Source organism: Gekko japonicus, unplaced genomic scaffold (assembly GCF_001447785.1).
Source record: "Gekko japonicus isolate JY-2015 unplaced genomic scaffold, Gekko_japonicus_V1.1 scaffold3132, whole genome shotgun sequence".
Taxonomy (NCBI): Eukaryota; Metazoa; Chordata; class Lepidosauria; order Squamata; family Gekkonidae; genus Gekko; species Gekko japonicus.
The window spans coordinates 36,828-57,520 of NW_015164758.1; the positions used below are offsets into that span (position 1 = coordinate 36,828).

The following is a 20,693-nucleotide window of genomic DNA, read 5'->3' on the forward strand; positions in this document are numbered from 1 at the left end:
CTGGACGCCTATTAATTTTTCAATTCTGTTCTGGGGACATTTTTTGTTGATTTGTTGATTAATGTGATGGAAACTCTTAGTCTGAGGGACTGATGAGAACTCTGGTGGCAGCTTACAAACATCTGAAGTTGATTTTGGTTGTTCAGAGCTGTTCTAAAGTCACTGTGATATGTTGTGCATCTCTGCTGGAAACCACGTTGGCCATTTTTCAGGAAGAACGGCACTGCCTCAATATTTTAAATAACAATATAAGCAAATAAGGGTTGAGTGATAAAGCTATAGGACTGGTTAGTAGACAAAAGCGAACATCATGGGTGTTAGAAAATGGGGACAGGCGCTGCAAATAGCAATTCACCTGGTAATTTGTGGCATCAGTTAACTTCAAGGCGACTGGAGGAGACTGGAGATATTGAGTGGGAGATCCTATCAGCAGAACTGAGGGACTTGATCTCTGCTGCCCTGCAACGCCACCCCTGCAAATGGCTGGAGCATGTACTACAGTTTGCAGTACCAGCATGTTCAGGTAAGCTGAGCAGTCTCTGGCCTGGTTTCTTAATCTTGTTACCAGTTCCAAGCAAAGCCACACCGGTTGCCTGGAAACCTTGCCTGAGCCTGCAAAGCCACCAGCTTGCTGACTTGATCAGCTGGCTTCCCTGTCATATAATACGGCTTCCTTTGTGAACTTACTTACAAGACTGTTACTATTTAGACGTCATGGCTTAAGAACCGACTCTGTTACCAGGATGAAAAGAACTCTTGGGGGTTTGAGGCATGCCCTTACCCAACTAGAAGCTTCTTTTGGTGGCCTGTTTTAGACTGTTATGGAAAATCAGTAAAAGCATCCGTCTTGCCCATATCTCTAGGCATGGAGCCAAACAACAGTAAAACAACTTCCACTCATTGAAGACTAATGTCTTCCATGAAGAAGGAAGTTCTTAGCACAAGAGGAACCTGCTCCATGGAGCAGCAAGACCTCCACAACAGATGAAAAAGAGCACAAGCAGAAAAAAGGCACAGGATCCAAGCCACTCTATGTCAGATTGCCCTTGAAGACTTGACTAGAAGCTTCGGTGGTTGCAGAACACAGGACCAGGATTGCTGACTAGTACAAACTGCCGGGAACATATTTCACCAGTAGTAAAAGAGCTGCACTGGTTGTTTGCTTCCAGGCACAATTCCAAGTACATCTTTAAAGGGGTCCCCAACATGGTGCCCACAGACTGGCCACTGGAGATCAGATTGGCTGTGCAAATTAAAATAATGTTGTTATGGTAGCAGCTGCCACTACAGTGTTGGCTCTGTTTTCTCTGTTTACTCCTCTTTCCCCATGCATTTTTAAAAATCACTTCTCTCATCCCCTGCACTTGGACTTCCTTTATGTGTGGCACAGCCTCTTGCAGTGGCCATTTTGTGGCTGCGCCCACCACCTTGTGTCAGAATTCCAACTGTGCCCACAGGCTAAATAAAGTTGGGGACCCCTGCCTTCAATGGTCTGAGATTAAGGTATTTTCAAAGGACTCCCTGCTGCAATAGGAATACGCTCATTCGTTAAATCTGCTGCAGAGGCCCTGCTCAAAACAGAGACAAGGCTTCTTCTGCTGTGGCTCCTTCTCTCTGCAACTCTCTCCCAACAGCTGTTCACTTGCCGAGTTTCAGCCATCCAGTGAAAGCTTCTCTGTTCACTTCTTGGTTTGTTTTGTTCGTTATCCTGAGGGGGATGGAGGTTGCTTATTTTCCCTGGTAGCTTGTATAGAATGGTTTCTCTTCTGGCTGTTCGCTCTTAATGATTTTTAATTGATTCTATGCTGCTAGCTATGGATTATTAGCCATGAGTTTAAAAATTAAGAGTAGCACTGGAGCTACTGGAGCTGAGCATCTATACATTTACATATAAGTAAATAATTGCAGATAATGCAAGAATGTATATTCTTTTATAACTAATGTGTCAGAAACTCAGTAGAACTATCACACTCATCTTTTAATCACTGATGAAAGAATTTCTATTATTGTCTATGAATTAAATCTGACCATAAAGTGATCCCAACAAAAACAGGGGAAAGAAACATTAGGAGGAAAAAACTACTCTCAGTCATGGTCAACGGTCACTGTTTCACTCTCATTTTTGAAAACTCTCTTACCTGTCCTCTCCGTTCTCCAACATATATTGGTCAACCTCCTACAGCAATGCAGAAATCCAGAAAAGAGAAGAAAATGTGCTAGCATAACAGAGGAAAGGTTATAGATACGGGCAGTAAAGTATAATACAGTATTAGAAGAGATAAAGCTATTTAACAGAGGTGGGTTATAGTTCAGGAGAACATCACACTATGAAAACCCTAGCGGCTAAAAAAAGTTGCAGAAAAAGTGGAAACAAGCCTTCTTTTCCGATTTATATTTGCAATACGTAACAGAAGCAAGTTACGTTTAATCTCGGCTAAGCTTGCTGGAAAGCAAGCAAGCCACTGCATTATAAAGAATACAGTCATATAGGCTTGTAAGGCAACTCTTGTTTATGAAGGAGCTAGTCCAGGCTGAGACTTGTGCAGAACAGTACAAAGGTTATGTGGTTCACCTGAAGCTTAGTTTATATAAAGAGTGTGTGTTTGTGTGTGTGTCTACACACTATTTATGAAACTGTACCAGGACAAACTGTCTTTTTAATGTAATCAGAGTTAATCTAAAAACGTGGAAGTCCTGAACTCTGCATTCTTCATACAGACAGGAGAGGTAAGATACACAGCACAATAGAGAAAATATGCTGGAAACAAATTTCTGAAAATAATACTGCGTTTTACACTTCATGGAACGTAAAAAGGTTCTACGTTACATATTTCTCGGCATCTTTCAAAAGATTAACAAAAGCATTATAGCAAAAATTCTTACAAAATGAATTATTTCCAACAAAGCCTCAATTAAAAACATTGAAATGTTTTATAAGACTTCTTTGATACAACAACAATTTCTTCTGCTGATTCTTCACACTTATGAGAATACAGTTGCTTTAGCAAACAGTTAACTTATGTTGGAGAAGAGAATAGTACTTTCAGGAATACTCTGCAGACAGACAGAATGCCAAGGGCCAACAAGATTTAAACATGTCAAATGTCAGAACTGTACTCAGGGGGGACAATACATATGCCCACCTCCTTACTCCTTGCAAGTCACTGTTATAAACAGATTGCTGTACCCAGGGAATCTCTGATGTGAGGCAGAAAGGCTCCTGTTATGTCCCCATGTTCCCCTCTCTCCCTTGGCCATGCATACCATGGTTAGCACAAAAGAGATCCCCAAATAACTGGTGTCTGCAAACTTAATTTAAAACAAGGCTACAGTCTCTAAATTACAAGAGAATGGTGTGCATTAACCATTTGTTTGTGTTGGTGCAGGAAAAACGCTATACAGGTACAATATAACACTTATGAAGGCAAGCAAAGAGAAGGGGTGTTCCAGGCAAGCGGAGTGGTATAGGGTGAACATGCATGAAGCTGGCTTCTAATCTGCCAGGAACCAAAGTTACATTTGCACAGAGCGGGGGGAGGGGGGTCAGCTTGGACTGTTTTACCTCCAGAAGAGTTTATGGGCTAGAGGCTATCAGACTTCCAACATCTGGAAAATTTAAGCGTGCGCGTATAACAAAAATCCACCATTTGTAATCTGCAATGGGCCTACCTCAAATTCCTTCCTGCAAATTTTCAAAATATCGTTTTTTGAAGATGCCTGAAAAAAACATTCATTTTATTACAAATGTATAATCCAGACCAATCAGGAACAAAATCGTAAAATAAGAAATTACACCAAAAAAGTTTTATATTGTGACCATTTTACAACGTCACCCATATATCTAGCGTCTTGTATAGCAACATCACCAGATGCTCTCCGTTTTAGAATACAATAATCTAAAAGTTGCCTATATTAAAGGCAAGAATAATACATGTTGATTATTTAGCTACATATACATTTAAAATCAAATACATTTTGTCCACTTTATTTAAACTAAATTTTATGTATTAAATACCTTTTTGAACTCTTGGATGAAATAAGTTCCAGGCTCTATATGAGGAGGTTCTAAATTATTTACATTCCTCATGTTGCCGATCAAATATAATGAACTGGGGTAGATAGGGCCAAAAGATACTCAGCTGTAATAAAATCACAATGCAGAAGAAGCCTCAAGATTCATATGAATAGGATTAGGGAGGCTAAGTCTAAGGGGACACCCAAAGAAACAGGATGTTATATTGCATTTGTCCTGAAACAGTACTGAATTCAGAACTATTTTTGCAGAAGAGAAACTGACAGTGGTAGGATAAGTATGGCAGGACGGGGGAGCTCTATCCCTGATTTGTATGATCAATTACAGAAATAAAATACAGAACACTTGTTTGCTCATTTGGAGGATAGGGCAAGAGCAGCAAGCTCATCTCTCTGAAACCAAGCGAAAACTGCAGCATACGGAAACTTTGGTCAGAGGACAGAGGGGGCCATCCACAGTGTCAGACGACTGTTTTCACTCCTGCATGAAGGAGAATAAAATGGCAGGAATACCAGTGAAAGACATGTAGGTTGCTTCCAGAAGGTCACTGCTTTGGTTACCAAACTGCAGGTTTTTTTGAAGCATGCACATGACATTGCAATCTAATTTGTGTCCCAAAGATCATCTCCTTGTCCTCGATATGCTCTTTCCAAGCACATTATTAAGGGATCTGGGAGGAAGGTGTGCATTATCTAAGGTCAGGCCACATCAATGCCATTTTCATTTCCTCAGCTGCTCGTAGATACCATTCTCCCGTTGCATCAGTGGAATTTTGTTCCAGGCTTGTAAAAGACCTGGCAACATTTAGATGGCTATAACGTCAGAACAATCTACTGCAACAATGAACTCATTCCTCTGAATTCCTGGCTTTCGTTTACAAAGTATCTCGCCCTTTTGTTCCAGAGATACACCTTTACCTTTATAGCTCTGCAACAAAAAGGTGAGAGCAGAAAGCACAAAAATGTGAGGCTATTCAGACAGGCATGCTAAGAGAAGGACACTAGAATGCTGAGATGAAGCATGTATTTAAAATATCTACATGACCATCCTTGCCTTCTTGTAGCACTGCGGTTTTGTTGAAAAAGTCTGTTCTATTCTGTCCAGTACTGCTCATACAGCTTTCGCCTTAAGGAGACATTAGAATAAAAATTAAAACAAAAAAAACTTACTATTATTTCCCTGGTATTTAATTATTCTACCTATAAATTCTGCCACTGAAAGGGTGACAAGATCATTTGTGTCCGATAACAGCCAGGTCACCTGGGATCTCATATTAAGCAATTCCATATTTTAAAGTAAAGGGGTGATTAAATTAGCCCTCAACTCATTAAATATAGGACACGCTACAACCATGTGTTCAATAAGAACATAAGAACATAAGAGACGCCAATGTTGGATCAGGCCAAAGGCCCATCCAGTCCAACACTCTGTGTCACACAGTGGCCGGTTTCCATTTTGTCATATGAACATCTGCATGTTCTGCTACCGTATGGTACTTTATTATATCTACCCTCCAAAACAGTCTGGGTCATTCTTGCCACAGTAAAAGCTCTTCTGAGCTTTGGTACCGTCAAACGATAACAGTGCTTTGGCAGTTGCATTAGGGGGGCAATTCCCAAGTAAAACATCAAACATACCATGCACGCCATAGTAGATGTACTAGTGATGTTCAACTTCCTATCACACTTTTTATCTATCTAATTATATCTTCAGTTTCAGTATTCTTAATCTTAACCATGTCATTTGTTACTCCTAGACGTTTCATTTTCTTTCCCCAGTTGATTCCACTGGCTGCAGTATTTATCTGTCTGGATAAGTCCAAGAAAAGTGGGCCCTCCCTCAGATTTTAAGACCTTTACTTTAAAAATAAATGCTTTTATCCAAGCCTTAGCTCCCATCGATGATTCGCCCAGTTCCGCTCCCAGCACTATTCCCGGGACCCATCTAGGAGTAGTCAATAAGCATTGGAAGAAATTGTGCTGGATGTAGCCCATTTTTTCAGAAGTGGCCTGAATCCAAATTTCCATACCATTCAAGAATTGGTTTGAAAGCATTATATACCTTTAAGGCTGAGAGGACAAATTCACCTCCCACTGAGTAGATGTATTTTACAATGTCCTCCCTACTCTCACAGCAGTGTACCTCGCCAGATCCAGATGTATTTTCCGTGCAAGAGAGGCTTCAAAATGGATTCCCAGGTATTTAAAATGATCAACCTGTTCCATAGATTGGCCTCCTATATTCCATTTTAAGATTTCCCCCCTTTTTCCTTTTGCTAAATACTATGACCTTGGATTTTGCCACATTGATAGACAAGCCTTCACAGCTACAGTAATACTCAAAAAAAAATTATCAGCTTGCAGAGGCCCACAATTGATCTAGAAATTATAGTTGCATCATCAGCATATAGAAGGAGTGGAACTTTGCACTTAGGTGCGGAAGATGACATGCATCCCTCAGAAGACAGGATCTAAGATCATTGATATATAAATTGAACAACAGGGGCGCAAGTATACATCCCTGTTTAACACCCCTGATAGCTGTCCTGAGTCCTTGCATCTAACCCGGGCAGTAGGGTAGTTGTAAAGGTGCTGAATTAGCTTTCCCCATAACCGGGGTCTAGAGATTGTATCAAACACTGATTTAAGATCCATGAAGGCAGTTGCCAAGATGCCTTCTCCAGAACTCGTATATTTATCTACCAGGTACTGGAGAGTATGGCAATGGTCGATGGTAATTGCTCCTTCCTTTCCTAAAGCCAGCCTGTTCATTTTCCAGAATATTATTTCCTTCAACCCAAGATCTCAACTTTTCAAAAAGCACTGCAGCATACATGCAGCACAGAGTTTTCCTACGGTGGACAGCAAGCTTACCAGGCAGTAATTCATCAGGTCCACAGGATCCCCCCTTTTATAGATTGGAACAATTATCACACTACACCAGACTTCAGGCATACTTTCCATCCTGTTTATAGGCATAAAAACCACAGCCAAATCTGTGCCCACCAGTCTGGGTCAATTTTAAATAACTCTGCTGGTATTAAGTCAGGGCCAGGTGCTTTTCCCTTTTTTTTTGTTGTTTAATCAACAGTCTCAATCTTGTCCCAGCCACGAGGCCCACAGAGCACGACTGGGCCACTGGCGGGGCAGATAGCCCACCCTCGAAGACCCCCCAGAACCCACAGGCACACTTAAACCCAGCCCATGAGGGCAGCCAAGGAGGGAAGGTGGCAGGGCTGGGGCCAGTCCGCTGGCAGAATGACCCCTGGGTCTAGTGCCAAGGCGACAGCCCCTGCCTCCAGTGACATGTCCCCCAGAAGCGAGGAGAGGCCAAGGGCGGAGACATCAGGGCCCGGTGCAAGACCCGGGGTGTGGACCCACCCCTGCAGCCGTGGCCACTGGACGCTCTCCAATGCCAGGCTCAATCCAGACTTTGGGGACGGATGTGGTGGGCCAGTGGCAACCGCCTGAGTCACCAGGATGGCGTCCCGAATTAAGAAGGGAGGTGGGCCTTGGAGCTGGGGATGAGGGACAGACACAGGGAGGCTGGGTGGGGATGGGAAACACTATAAAGAGGGGGAAAGTGTCAGGTTGCACAGCCAAACAAATGAGTACACGCTTAACATAAGGTTATACTTTAATGTAAGACCTATAGAGGCAGTAACATCGTCACTGTTAGGAATGGCTACTTTCCTACAAGCATAATGGGATATAGGGTATTCGTATGCACCTCCCACACACACTCCTAGGCCAATCGGCCTGACTCCGCGCGCAGGAAAATGGGGCCCCAGGCTGTTAAAGCCACAGCTGGGAATCGAAACCTATCCCACAGGTAATAGATGGGAAGACACTACACAGGCAGCTCACTAGCAAGGATAAGACAGGAGAAGGAATGCTGCATCAGTTAGTACACAGGTCAACCAGATGCACTCTCGCCCATAAACATTATGGCAGCATAGCTGACAAAAAGGCTGCAGGTCAAGGAGGATCCATGGGAGACAGCTACCAAAGGCCCAAAGAGAGGGAGAAGCGTGACTGAGATTCCAAAAGAGGGCGGGGCAGAAGGTGAAGTAACCCCTGCCTCGCCTGCTAAACTGAGACCACATGCCGCCCGCCTGCAGAGGGAAACGCACTCAGGGTGGAGCGGGCAGATGCCTTGTTGGGGGAGAGTCAGGGGGAGGAGTCTGGGGGCTTGTGTGACCCATTAGGCTTTTATACCACCCTCCCTGCAAGCAGGCTCAGGGCAGTGCACAATGAATTAATATAAATACATAAAAAATACATTTCAAAATATAATATCATAAAACACAACATCGTCTGGCACCGTAATACAATTTAAGCCCCCCGTTTACTTCAGCAATGGGGAGGGGGGAGCAGCTAATGAACAGGATAGTTGTTAAGACCAATTAAACCTGTTAAAAACCATTAAAAACCGTTGCTTTGGTGGAACATCTCTACCTTGCAGGACCCATGGGATTGTAACAGATTCCACCAGGCCCTGATGTTCCAGGCTCTTTGGGTCAGGAACTTCCAGTAGGTGTTGGTTGCTTGAGCGTAATGCTTTCTGGGGGACACACCAGGAGAGGTGGTCCCGTAGGTACACTGGTCCCTGACCATATAGGACCTTTAAATGTTAGGACCAAAACTTTGAACCTGACCCGGTGCTCAACTTGAAGCCAGTGCAGCTGGCAAAGCACAGGTTTTTTGTGTGCAGTTATCAGTATCCCCGTAAGGACCCGGGTCGCTGCATTCTGGACAAGCTGTAACTTCCAGATCAGTCTCAAGGGCAGCCCTGCTTAGAGCAAGTTACAGTAATCGAGCTGAGAGGTGACCCACTGCATGGATTACTGTGGCTTGGTCGGGACAAGACAGGTAGGGGGGCGGTTGCCTGACCTGGCATAGCTGGAAAAACATCAGCTTGGCAACATTTATGACCTGGGTCTCCATTGACAAGGAGGCACCCAGAACCACACTAAGACTCTTGACCGTCGGCGCCAGTGTTATAGGCGCATGGTCAAGAGCTGGAAGATGGCACTCCAGACCTGGGTCTCCTCCACCCAGCCAGAGAACCTCCGTCTTTGATGGATTCAGTCTCAGTCTACTCTGTTTCAACCATCTCACCATTGCTTCCAAACCCTTGGCCAGGTTTTCTGGGGCAGTGTCCAACCAGCTGTACATCAGCAGATACAGCTGGATGTCATCAGCGTACTCATGGCAACCCAGCCTGAAACTCCACGCCAGCTGGGTGAGGGGCGCATGCTTGCTGGCAGCATTGACCTACCTTCCGGTATATCTCTATTTCTATTTGCAAAAACAGAAGTAAAGAAGGCTTCCCAAACAGCTGCTGGAATATGACAGGATACTGGATACCATGTATTTAATCCTTTTGCAATTAAGGTCCCCCCCAAAATTATCATTTTTTTGGTTTTCATAGCCCAAAATAAGCTTTCCCAGTCTCTTTTTCAGGCCTCAAACGTCTTGAATTTCAATAGTTTTTATATAATTGTTTCCAATTTCAGAATACTTGGCAGTACCTTTTAAACTGACTATATAGACTCCAGATTGAACTTTTAAGTGCCTTACAGCCAGAATCGTACCAATTGTTTCTGTCGGGTATGCCCTGCCCCATGGGCTCTGCTGTTACCAGAGAAGGCTGGGGGGGGGGATCAATTAATTCGGTAAAAAAATCCATATTTCCCATGCTCCTAGATAGTTGGGAACCTTTATATCTAGTTTTTATCAAATCCATTTATGAAAGTCTATAAAAAGATATCTGAATCTCTCAATCCCAAAAGGAAAATGAAGCAGGTAAGTGCTGTCTCTTCTAAGAGAGTATAAATATATGAAAGCAATTGAATGGATGGATATGAAGGTCATCAAATGCCTGCCTTGTCTCATACAAAAAAAAATCTTACCTGTTTGCAAGCTTGTCGACATTCTACAACAATAGCTAACTCACAGCAACCTAAGCCAACCCAGCCATCTGATTTCTTCAAAACACCTTCAAAGAAAAATTACAAACATGTTGCAGCTGTTTATTTTGCAGTGCTATGCCCACTAACAAACAGACATCACAAAAGGGAGCACTACCCTACCAAGGAATTTCTTCATGTTATCAATAAACATAAAAGGTTTCAGATGTTTCACCCCAAGCTCAAACATGCCTATGAAGGAATAAATCCCACTAACTTTGGGGGGTTTACTAGGTAGCTGGAATGTGCATACAGAAAGCAAAATACATTCAGAAATCAAAACCTGAAGTTAAATTCCCCCTATTATTTTATAGATTTACCATGACACACTGATGGCCAGCACTAACAACTTGCTAATCTCCAGAAAGCTCCAGAAATTATTGTAACTCTGATGCCTCGCTATCTGCTTTTTAGCTTCACAAGGCAAGACCAGTAGGAGGTGCAGCAAGGAGAGAATGACTCAGAAGACAACCCGACACAAGGATTTCCTAACCATAAAAATTATCAGATGTTCCTACTGAAGAAGACTGTCCCAACAGGTTCTGTACACAGTGCTTCCATTATCCACCAATCACTGTAATGTCTCGAGTAGAGTGGAGAATATTTTTTTTAATTCTATAGCAAAAGGGCAAACATTTCTCTTGCTTTCTCTGAATAATGGCACAGCATGCTGAGGAGGGGGGACAGAAGCAGGCACTATATTCTCCTGCCACAACAAACGGTGCACCTACAGGAGAAGAAACAAATGTTTTGCTTGTATTCTTAGGAATACTTTGTGGAGTGAAACACAGCTAAATGCCCATACACACACCTGCGCAAGCACACTGTGTTAGTGAGCCAGCCTGACTGACACCACATACTTTGTGGAGTGAGACACAGCTAAATGCCCATACACGCAACGCAAGCACACTGTGTTAGTGAGCCAGCCTAACGGAGAGGGAAACATTAGGGGGTTTTGTGGCTGTAGAACCACAAATCGAACCACAAAGCAATACGAATTATGAGGTTCGTTCACAACCAGTTTCTAGCGGTTCATGACACCTGCTTTCTGCTCCACGCCACTTTTTGCAGGGAGCAGAAAGCAGGGGGTTAAATGGGTCAGATTCCTAAGTAAGAATACGTGGGTCTTATGAAAACACTGTATTTCTCAATTATTATAGAAGTAGCTTGCAGGCCATTACCAGCTGGAGAGAGCCTTCTGGGCCTCCAAAATGCACATGCAACCATGGGCAGGCAGCTAGGAGCCAACAATAGAACAGAGGAAGGGGAGAGGAGACCACTTCTGCACAGGCAGCTGTACCAGTGGGAAATAGATCATGACCTTTCAGTACATCATAAATAATTTAGAGTAATACCCCTTACCTGGCAATGAAGAATTAATACAGCCCCACACTTCACCCTGGAAAAAAGTACACACAAGTAGGGTGAGAAATTTAGAAGAAAAATAAAAGTATTTCCACAGGGCAGATTAGCACTCTTAAATGCTTCAGAGTGATGTTCTAACACAAATAATAACTAACCATCTAGAGAACTTTTATTCACTTCTAGATACCACAGTTCACAAGATATTGACAAACATAAACTGATTCCGAGAAAAGCTACATGACTAAGGATCGAGAAGAAAAATAATGTAAACATTCATGCTTAAAATAAACCAAACCCTTCCTTACGTGTTGATGATAAGACTGACCCAGCAGACAAATCCCAGCTTAGAAAGCTACTGGGTGCTCAGCCTTTCCATTTTTTCTACCTACCACCCACCTCACAGTTGCTCTTCGTGTCTATCTGTCCCAGGCCCTTGTGGCCTTCCTTCATGCCTTCCATTTCCTGAGAAGTACCTGCAAACTGGCACACAGCAAGTGGCTCAAAATCTGCTTGAGCCAGTCAGACACAAGAAGTAATCGTAGCAGTGCAATGAGAGTGATGACAGAAACAACTTCAGGGAACTTTTTTGGGGGGGTATTTTTTATATTTTTCACATGTGCATCAAAGTCATGGTGACCTCTGGTGACTGACCCAATGGGGGGCCTGAAGGATATTCAAAGAAGTGGCTGAATAAAGCCTCCCCCCGCCTCCTGACTGCTGGTATTCCAAGGAGGTCTCCCATCCAAGTACTTGCCAGAGTTGACCCTGCTCAGCTTCCGAGATCTGATGAGATCGGGCTTGCCTGGGCTATCCAGGTCAGAGCAACTTCAGGGATATTGAAGAGGGAAGAGAGTTTGAACTATCTAAGGACAAAAGCTATTAAAGCCAAACGTCTGCCCCAAACGTCTGAGAGTTTCTGCTCTAAACCACAATGCTTGCAAAAAGTAAGCTAGGCAGGCAGCAATGTAGAACAAGTGATTAAAAATAAGTGGAACTCTGGCAAGTCCAAAGTTGTATCACAAGTCTTAGACTTTTGTGTTTAGCATATACATCCAAATGGTACAATGCAGAGATACGGACATTTCACAATCCTTCATAATCAGAGGAAATAATTAAAACATATTTTTATAAATCCACATTACCTTTAAAATAATGGATTTATGTATTAACTTCATTTATACCCCATGTTTCTGTCCAATGGGGATCCAAAGCAGCTTACAATGTCCTCCTCTCCTCCACTTGATCCAAACACAATGCTGGGTACAACTGGAGAAGATGGTAGAAATCTATCACTAGATCTTTAAACATCTTTAATTTTATGTAAAAACAACCTGGAAGGGGTATGTGGCTCAGGTCCACATTGCTCAGAAAGTTGATAGTTAACCTTTTCCCTAATTAAACATTTTCCAACCCAAACCACCCTTCTATCACCCAGGTTTGTATTTGCCTCACTGGGGAAGCATGTATGTTTTCCCCAAAAGAATACACAGCAACTGCAGGAGGACCTAAATTGTGAAAAGTAAGTAGGAGGGAAATAGTTCCCTCCCCCTCTCTGTACCAAGGTTGCAGTTCATTCCAGAGGGCCCATAGATTATTTTCAAGTAAAAGTGATGTCAAGAGATCTGATCATGAATCTCCCACATCTCACCTAGTTGTGCCCCCAATCTCAGATTTTACCAAATATAATTCAGCCTTTCATTTTAATCAACGTAATTATACATACCATTGATTCTGGACAATATTCAGGTGCACGTTGCAAAAGGTGTTTCAAATGTGAATCACTCTTAGATGCCAAAATCTGTCACCAAAGTATTTTGAAAAGAAATATAGTACAATTATTACAAATTGCAGGCATGCTACCAAGGTTATTTTACTGTTTCAAGAACAGTTGCATGGAAATACTACTAATATACATGGAATGTGCTTGCAAATACATATACTTTAAAAACAATTAAGTGGTTTGATAGACATCTGAACTCAAATTTGTAAAACTTTCTCAGTCACACAAATGCTATGCTCATTCCTAGGTATGTTTTTGTGTATGGAAGCAAACAGGCTTTTGGTTTTGAAAGGAACAACCTGCTTAGTTAATTATTGGCCAAATAAGATATTTAAAATTTCCAAAAAAATTGAAACCCTGGGGGGGGGGGGAATACAAATGTAAGGGAAAATTAAATATATGCAATGCTTACTTTCTTATTAAACTCAAACTTTTCCCACCGCTTTAAACATAAAATGCATAATTTATAACTTAGCATATTAAAAATAGAACTATTTGACATATTTATGAAATTCACAGTGCTGTCCTAAGCAGAGTTACATCTTCCTAAATAAATGAAACAGATGAGGTTAAAAGAGTATAACTCTACTTAGGACTGCAGTATTGAAATTATTATTTTTAGTGGGGGGAAATAAAAGTCTCAGTTTTGTACATGGAACCATAAAGAAAAGGAAAGGTTCCTAGCCAAGAAGAGTTCAACTCTAATGGAGAGATTGTTTTGTAAGTTTTTCCCACCTTTTGAATAGTTTCGGGCAGTGTTAACATGCATGAGATAATTGGGGGGGGGAGAAGCGAGGCTATTTGCTCCACAGGAATTTGACCCGCATTTGCACGATCACACAGTCCCTGGGAGCTGTGGGGGCAGCCCGCCACTGCATACTCAGACGCAACCGTGGGTAAGTCGGGGGGAGGGGTTGGCCATGTATTTCCGGGTAATGGGATTGAAGAGAGATATGGTATGAGTGGTAGTTTCAAAAGAAGTGATAAATTACTATGAATGGACTGTAGCATTGGGATTATATGTGCTGAGGGGTTGTTGTTTTTTTGTGGTTTTTGTTTTTTTTTCCCCTTGGAAAATGATTAAATTATTATGAGTATAATTAAGGTATAAATTGTGTTTTTAAAAAATGTGTCTAAGATGGAGCCTTTCTCTGTGGTATTACTAGCTGGGGAATTGTGGAAATAGGATGGTTATCTGCTATGGGGATGTGAAATCTCTGTAATTGATGGAAGGCGCAGTAAGTTATTAAATGGGAAATAGTTAAAAGACGAACCTAGCCAGAGCAGCTGGGGGGTAAACAAAGAAAATAAAGAAACAACAATAAAAATGGAGCAAAACTATTTAGATAAAGTATAATAAATAAATAAATAAACAAAATGTTAATTAAAATAAGATGGAAAATGTTAAATAGTAAAAATACTGTAACATATGCTTTTCAATGATGTCTATTGAGAGAGTAGGGTTGACAAGGGGAGGCAGTAGGATTCATATTCACATATAGATCTAAAATGAATATTAACTGGAGGTATGTAATCGCTATTTGAGAGAGAGAATAAGAAGTGAGGAGAGAAAAGAAGGGAAGAAGAGATTAATGACAACTTTGGCAACTGTTGCTGTTGAATACTGTTTATTCTTTGTGTAGGGTATCAATGGGATGAAATGAGTAATGGTGAATGATTATAGATATGCATATTATTATGAAAAACCAATAAAAATATTATTCAAAAATAAAAAGGAATTTGACCCGCATTTGCACGATCACACAGTCCCTGGGAGCTGTGGGGGCAACCCGCCACTGCATGATCAGACGCAACCGTGGGTAAGTCGGGGGGAGGGGTTGGCCATGTATTTCCGGTGCGCTTCAACAAGGGATCGATGATTAACATCTCTACACCGAGTGCTCCCTATGCAGTGTGCGATGATGCGCATACCGAAATGGGGGGGGGGGGAAACAACGACATGGAGTCAGGATGGCCTGATCAGACCATCCCGACGCCATGGAAGTGTGCTGGCAAAACGGGTTGCCAATGGGAGGGGGACGCTTGGCAGATGTTGGCATCTGATCATGCCCTTAAAATCCGCCCAGCATTCATGCCTATGGCACGGCTAATTCTGTATGTGATCGCGCCCTCGGAGAGGGGACAAACTAAGACACCTCTTCTGCAAATCACTCCCTCTGAAATATTCTGTGTACTTAAAGAATGTGGTGAACTTGGGCAGGAAGGGAGGTAAAGGTAACATACAACATACAGGTGAGAAGTTAAAGAAAAGTAGTTTGCAAATGTGCATGAACCAATGGGCTTTTTGTACAATCAACATCTTAGGCAAACTATTCAAATATAATTCAATAATCTGTCAAATATTCAATGGTGCTATTCACAATGTGCAGAGAGCTTATGAACCAAACCCTAAGGTAACTTCAGTTCCAACTATTGTGAGCAATCTATTATGGATCAGCTATCATTGTACTATAAAAAAAAATCATTGTACTATAAAAAAGAGATAGTATAGATGCTGTGACTGACTGAGAAGGAAATTGATTATAATTATGTTTTGAGAGTCACATTTCTCATTTTGGCAGGAACTGAAAAGTGTCCTTTGTTATTTTGTGCGTGTGTAATTCTCTTTTGTAGAGATGGACATCTATTGCCAGTGCCTTAGGCTGCAATCCTAAAAACATTTTCCTGGGAGTGAGCCCAACAGAGTAAAATGGCAGTTATTTCCCAGGCCTACTTAAGATTGCTGTCTTAACATCCATATCAAATCACTAATTTCAAACTTGACTAAATTAACGAAGAAGAAGAAGAGGAGGAAAAAAATGGATTTATACCCTGCCCTTCACTTGGAGTCTCAGAGCGGCTTACAAACTCCTTTCCCTTCCCCTCCCCACAACAGACACCCTGTGAGGTAGGTGGGACTGAGAGAGCTCTTTCCAGAACTGTCCTTGACAGAACTATGGCTTTCCCAAGGTCATCTAGCAGCTGCAAGTGGAGGAGTGGGGAATCAAACCCGGTTCCTGCAGATTATAGTCTGCAAACTTAACCACTATTACTAATAATGACCACTATTATTAGTTAAATATAAAGGAAGAAAAATATAGGTCACAAGAAAATGTTTAGCTTTGTCTTAAAACTGGAATGTAACAGAGCAAAAATGAAAAAGTCTAAAATAAAACAAAATCAGTCTATAAATTAATCCCATCTCAAAGGACTAAATGTCCAGAATGTCTTTACTCGTATTAATTACTGTGAACCTATTATAGCTTTACAAGTCAAAATCTATTTCTGCACAACAACAGAAGTATTGATGACAGTAAAAGAATTGCCTGAAGTTCAGTTTTCAGAATAGAGGCACTTCACAAAGGGTGGGATCCAACCAGATTTTCTGTTGGTGAAAAGGGGAGGATGTATCCTCTTTGATCACACAAAAAAAGCTATCCTGAGAATCATGGGATATGCACATACAAAAGCCATGTACCTGAAGGACTGCCTCTCCCCGTATGTTCCCCCAAGAGCACTAAGATCGGGGAGTCTCCACCTCCTGGAGGTTCCAGGCCCCCAAGACGTGATGTTTGCCCCTACCAGGGCCAGGGTGTTTTCGGTGGCAGCTCCTACCTGGTGGAACGGGCTTCCAGAAGAGATCCGGGCCCTGTAAGACGGAGCTCTTCCACCAGGCTTTCAAGTAGGAGCCGCCGCCACCACTATTCCACCACTGTGGGACTGTCTTACTGTCTGCCCCCATTATATGGGGCAACCATCGCCTGGCAGAATGCGCGTAGAACAGTGCTACTGGAGACCACGCTAGAGACAGCTGGCCACCGAACTGGGATCACTGTTCCCATCTTGGGTGATTTATATATAGGAAGAGATTAGAGCACCTTAAATATTGTATGGTTTTACTGTGTTTTTAAATGCTGTTTTGTTTTACTGTATTTTATCTATTCAACCCGGCTTTGCTGTATATTAGCCGCCCTGAGCCGTTGGGAGGGTGGGATATAAATCTAAAAATAAATAAATAAATAAATAAAATGTGGAATGGGGGATATACTACAAAAAGGAATTGGGAGAGATTTAAAAAAAACTGGCTGGATTTAACCGATAGTTTGCACCTTGATGATCCATGTAACCGTAGATAATAGGAGCATGCAAATTAGACGTTTCATGTAAGCTCAAAAACAACATACCTGTTCACAAACATCACGGCACATTAAGTTACCCTTGGCAAGGTAACAACATGATGCACCTGTGAGGAAAAATATGTAGATCAACACCAGTAAAAATATCTGTGCTCCCTTAGTTGCTTTGGTGAAGCGTAAACATTCTCACGTTTCTACCCCGCAACGTACTTCCCTTGTGTACCATTAAAATGAACAAAACCCAAGATTTCTGCGGAAACATTTTGGAAATCCTAAATTTAGCTACTCCAATTTCTTTATCTGAAGTACAAGGATTAGTCCAAGAGGCAATGAAGTTTGAAAATTAAAAAATAGCAAAGCAGAGCAGAGGCCCCCCCCCCCATGGCTAAGTTCTCGCAGAGAGGAGGAGGAACATCAGTGACCGCTGGATCAGGACGGGTTCTAAAAGTACTCCGTTAAAAAGTTCAGGAATCACACACATAAATCACTAACCATGACAGCCCGCTAGGCGCTTCTCAGGCCTTGCTCCTCCTTATTTGAAAGTATAAATAGCTCTGCATTTTGTTCAAACTGATCATTATGTTGGTTATTTCAACTGCTGCAAAGTTGCCATGTGCTCCCTATAAGGGCTCATCTTTCTCACAGCAACTTATAAAATAACTGACAAAAATCCTTTTTGAGCCTTTTTTTTAAACCACCTTATTGTTTAAAACAAAGGGAAGAGCTCATATACAGTCAACACAAAAAAGAATATAAAAAAAAACAAAGGAGACTCAGTTAATCAATTTTAAGTAAGAAATTAAGGATAGACAAAAATAATGTCCATGCTACAGAGATACCAACATTTTTAGCAATCAAAATATCTCATACCTTCCTAAACCAAATAGACCAGCACCTTGTTTAGAGTTCTATTTCTTGACCAAACCAAATTTAGCACTCATCAAAATAGAAAAGTAAAATCTTGAGTGCAGAACAGCAACATAATGTATGTAAATCAATGAGACTGGATTTATGGGATATTGCTAAAGCAGTAAGAGAAGAAGAGAGAAGAGATTGGATTTATACCTCGCCCTTCACTACCCAAACGAGTCTCAGAGGGGCTTACAATCTCCTTTCCCTTCCCCTCCCCACAATAGGCACCCTGTGAGGTAGGTGGGGCTGAGGGCTCTCTCGAGAACAGCTCTGAGAGAGCTTGTGAGTGACCCAAGATCGCACCAGCAGCTGCATGTGGAGGAGTGGGGAATCAAACCCAATTCTCCCAGATTAGAGCCTGCGCTCCTAACTGCTACACCAAACTGGTAATTGGATTTATGATATAGTGACTTATTCCAGAACTGAAACCTACAGGATATTCTCACTGCATGTGAAGATATGTGCTTTTAATCACATAACTTATCTACAAGAGACTGAATTTATCAACTAAAGACAAACATAGAATCATTGTAACCAGATTTACCACCCTACTAAATCCACTGACTTCAAAGGACTTAGAAAGGTGTAACTCTGTTTAGGATATCCCAGTTCACCTAACGGGATGAACCAGCAATTCAAAATTTTATCAGCAGAACAGAAAAGAGCAAGAGTCCAGTAGCACCTTAAAGACTAACAAAATCTGTGGCAGGGTATGAGCTTCCATGAGTCACTGCTCACTTCTTCAGTCAGTTCACAACCAGTGTTCCCTCTAAACTGAGTGAGTGTGAGCTAGCTCACAGTTTTTTAGCCTCCAACTCACACATTTTTGTCTTTGCTCAGGAAGGATGGCTCCAGAGCAAACTAATTTATGCAGCAGCCAAATTGCTGGCTCACAACTTTAATGCGGGCAGCTCACAAAGTAGAATTTTTACTCACAAGACTCCACAGCTTAGAGGGAGCATTGCCTTCAACATGTCGACTATGTAAACTGCAATCTTAGTAGGGATTAAATCCCACTGAAGTCAGTGGAATTTACTTTCGATCATACATATTTAAGGATTGTACTGGTAGACCCAAATATCATAATAATTTTGGGGAGGGAATTATTTGAAAGACTGGTATATTTTAAATAGGCTTAAATAAACTTTCAGCTCTGAATACACAAGCCAGCACAGAGTTAAGAATGCTTAAGACCATTGGTTTGAGGCTGATAGTTCTGATGTGAACAATTAATGAGAAAAAATTATTACAAGGGAATTGGCACATGAACCACCTTACAGAGATGAAAGGACTAGAAACCACATTAACATGATGAACTGATTACACTGACCATAAGCTACTTGGAGCTACAACACAGTTAATATATTTTGAAAACAATAAATGTATTTTAAATAATTAGCTACCTAGCAATCATGCAAAAACGTCTGACAGAGTTTTCGACTTTGACCAAAAAACCAGTGTTCAGAACAGTATACTGGCCAAGCTGTTGTCAAACGGACTGAAAGAAATTTAGAAAGGATTTGAAAATAGCTAGATTTGGTATTCCTAGATCTGGTCTTTAGTAGACCTACATTTTTTTTCATTGTAAAAGCAGGGAGTGCCATGGCTCTTTTCCATTACAAAAACAACCAAGAGGGGATATTGTGACATGAAAGAAACAATACAAAAAGCTTCAAACGACCCAAAAAGCAAACAGAATTCCACAATCATCTGTGTCAGATTATGCAGTGGGTGGAGAAAATCTCAGTACAAAGTGAAACATCAGTACAGAAGTTCATCCTGACCCCCCAAAAAATCAGTTTCCTCCCTGATTCAAACATGTGCCAAAACTTGATGCCTTGTTAGTGTTGCATATGAAATGTTTTGAAGTACCTTCTTTAAAGGCTAACATTTCCCCCTAATTAGCACAGAAAATGCAAACAACAGCCAGCTTCCTAACCTTTCAGAAGCAAGCCTCACTGATGAAAAGACTAACCTAATCTGATATCCTGCCCAAAGTCCATCCAACAAAACAAGAAATGCTAACTTTCAGGGTAAGCATATATATATATATTCATAGAGCCCATAATGTATTTTAGACCCCTGAACAATTTGGAAAACTTTTAGTGCATCAAAGTCAGCTAAAAGGTCTTATGACGAAAGTTTATTCTAGCATTCAAGAAATATACTGTAGTATTTAATGTTTCTCTTAATGGTGGCATCAGAGAAAACTGCCTGAAAATATATTTCCAGTGGTGTTTTACCCAAGTAACACTGGCTAAAATCTCTGGTGAACCAGATCTTATTAGAAATGTGGCAAGATAAGTGTCATTCTACTGCATATGTAACGGGAATGCAAGTTAGTTCAAAGATTTTAGAATATGATCCATAAGGAGACTTTGTATTACAAGTTATGCATTAGACATAACCTTGGTGATATACTTTCTGGGAAGCTTTAGCTATTCCATCTCTGTGATTGGCCTGCACATGCGCAGTCCCATGTTGGACTACACAGAA

The 20,693-nt window shown here is 41.5% G+C and overlaps 1 protein-coding gene across 1 annotated transcript in view; it reads right to left on the minus strand.

Annotated features, from left to right (window-relative positions):
* RECK (reversion-inducing-cysteine-rich protein with kazal motifs) overlaps positions 1–17,379 on the minus strand; it is a 50,421-nt gene extending 33,042 nt beyond the window's left edge. Inside the window, exons 1-5 of the mRNA XM_015409683.1 lie at positions 17,334–17,379; positions 13,093–13,167; positions 11,367–11,403; positions 9,948–10,033; positions 3,670–3,717 (exon numbers count right to left, since the gene is read on the minus strand). Of these exons, the coding sequence (XP_015265169.1) occupies positions 3,670–3,717; positions 9,948–10,033; positions 11,367–11,403; positions 13,093–13,167; positions 17,334–17,357 (270 nt within the window). The 5' untranslated portion in view covers positions 17,358–17,379. The remainder of the gene's footprint in view (positions 1–3,669; positions 3,718–9,947; positions 10,034–11,366; positions 11,404–13,092; positions 13,168–17,333) is intronic.
* Between the last annotated feature and the right edge of the window lie 3,314 nt (positions 17,380–20,693).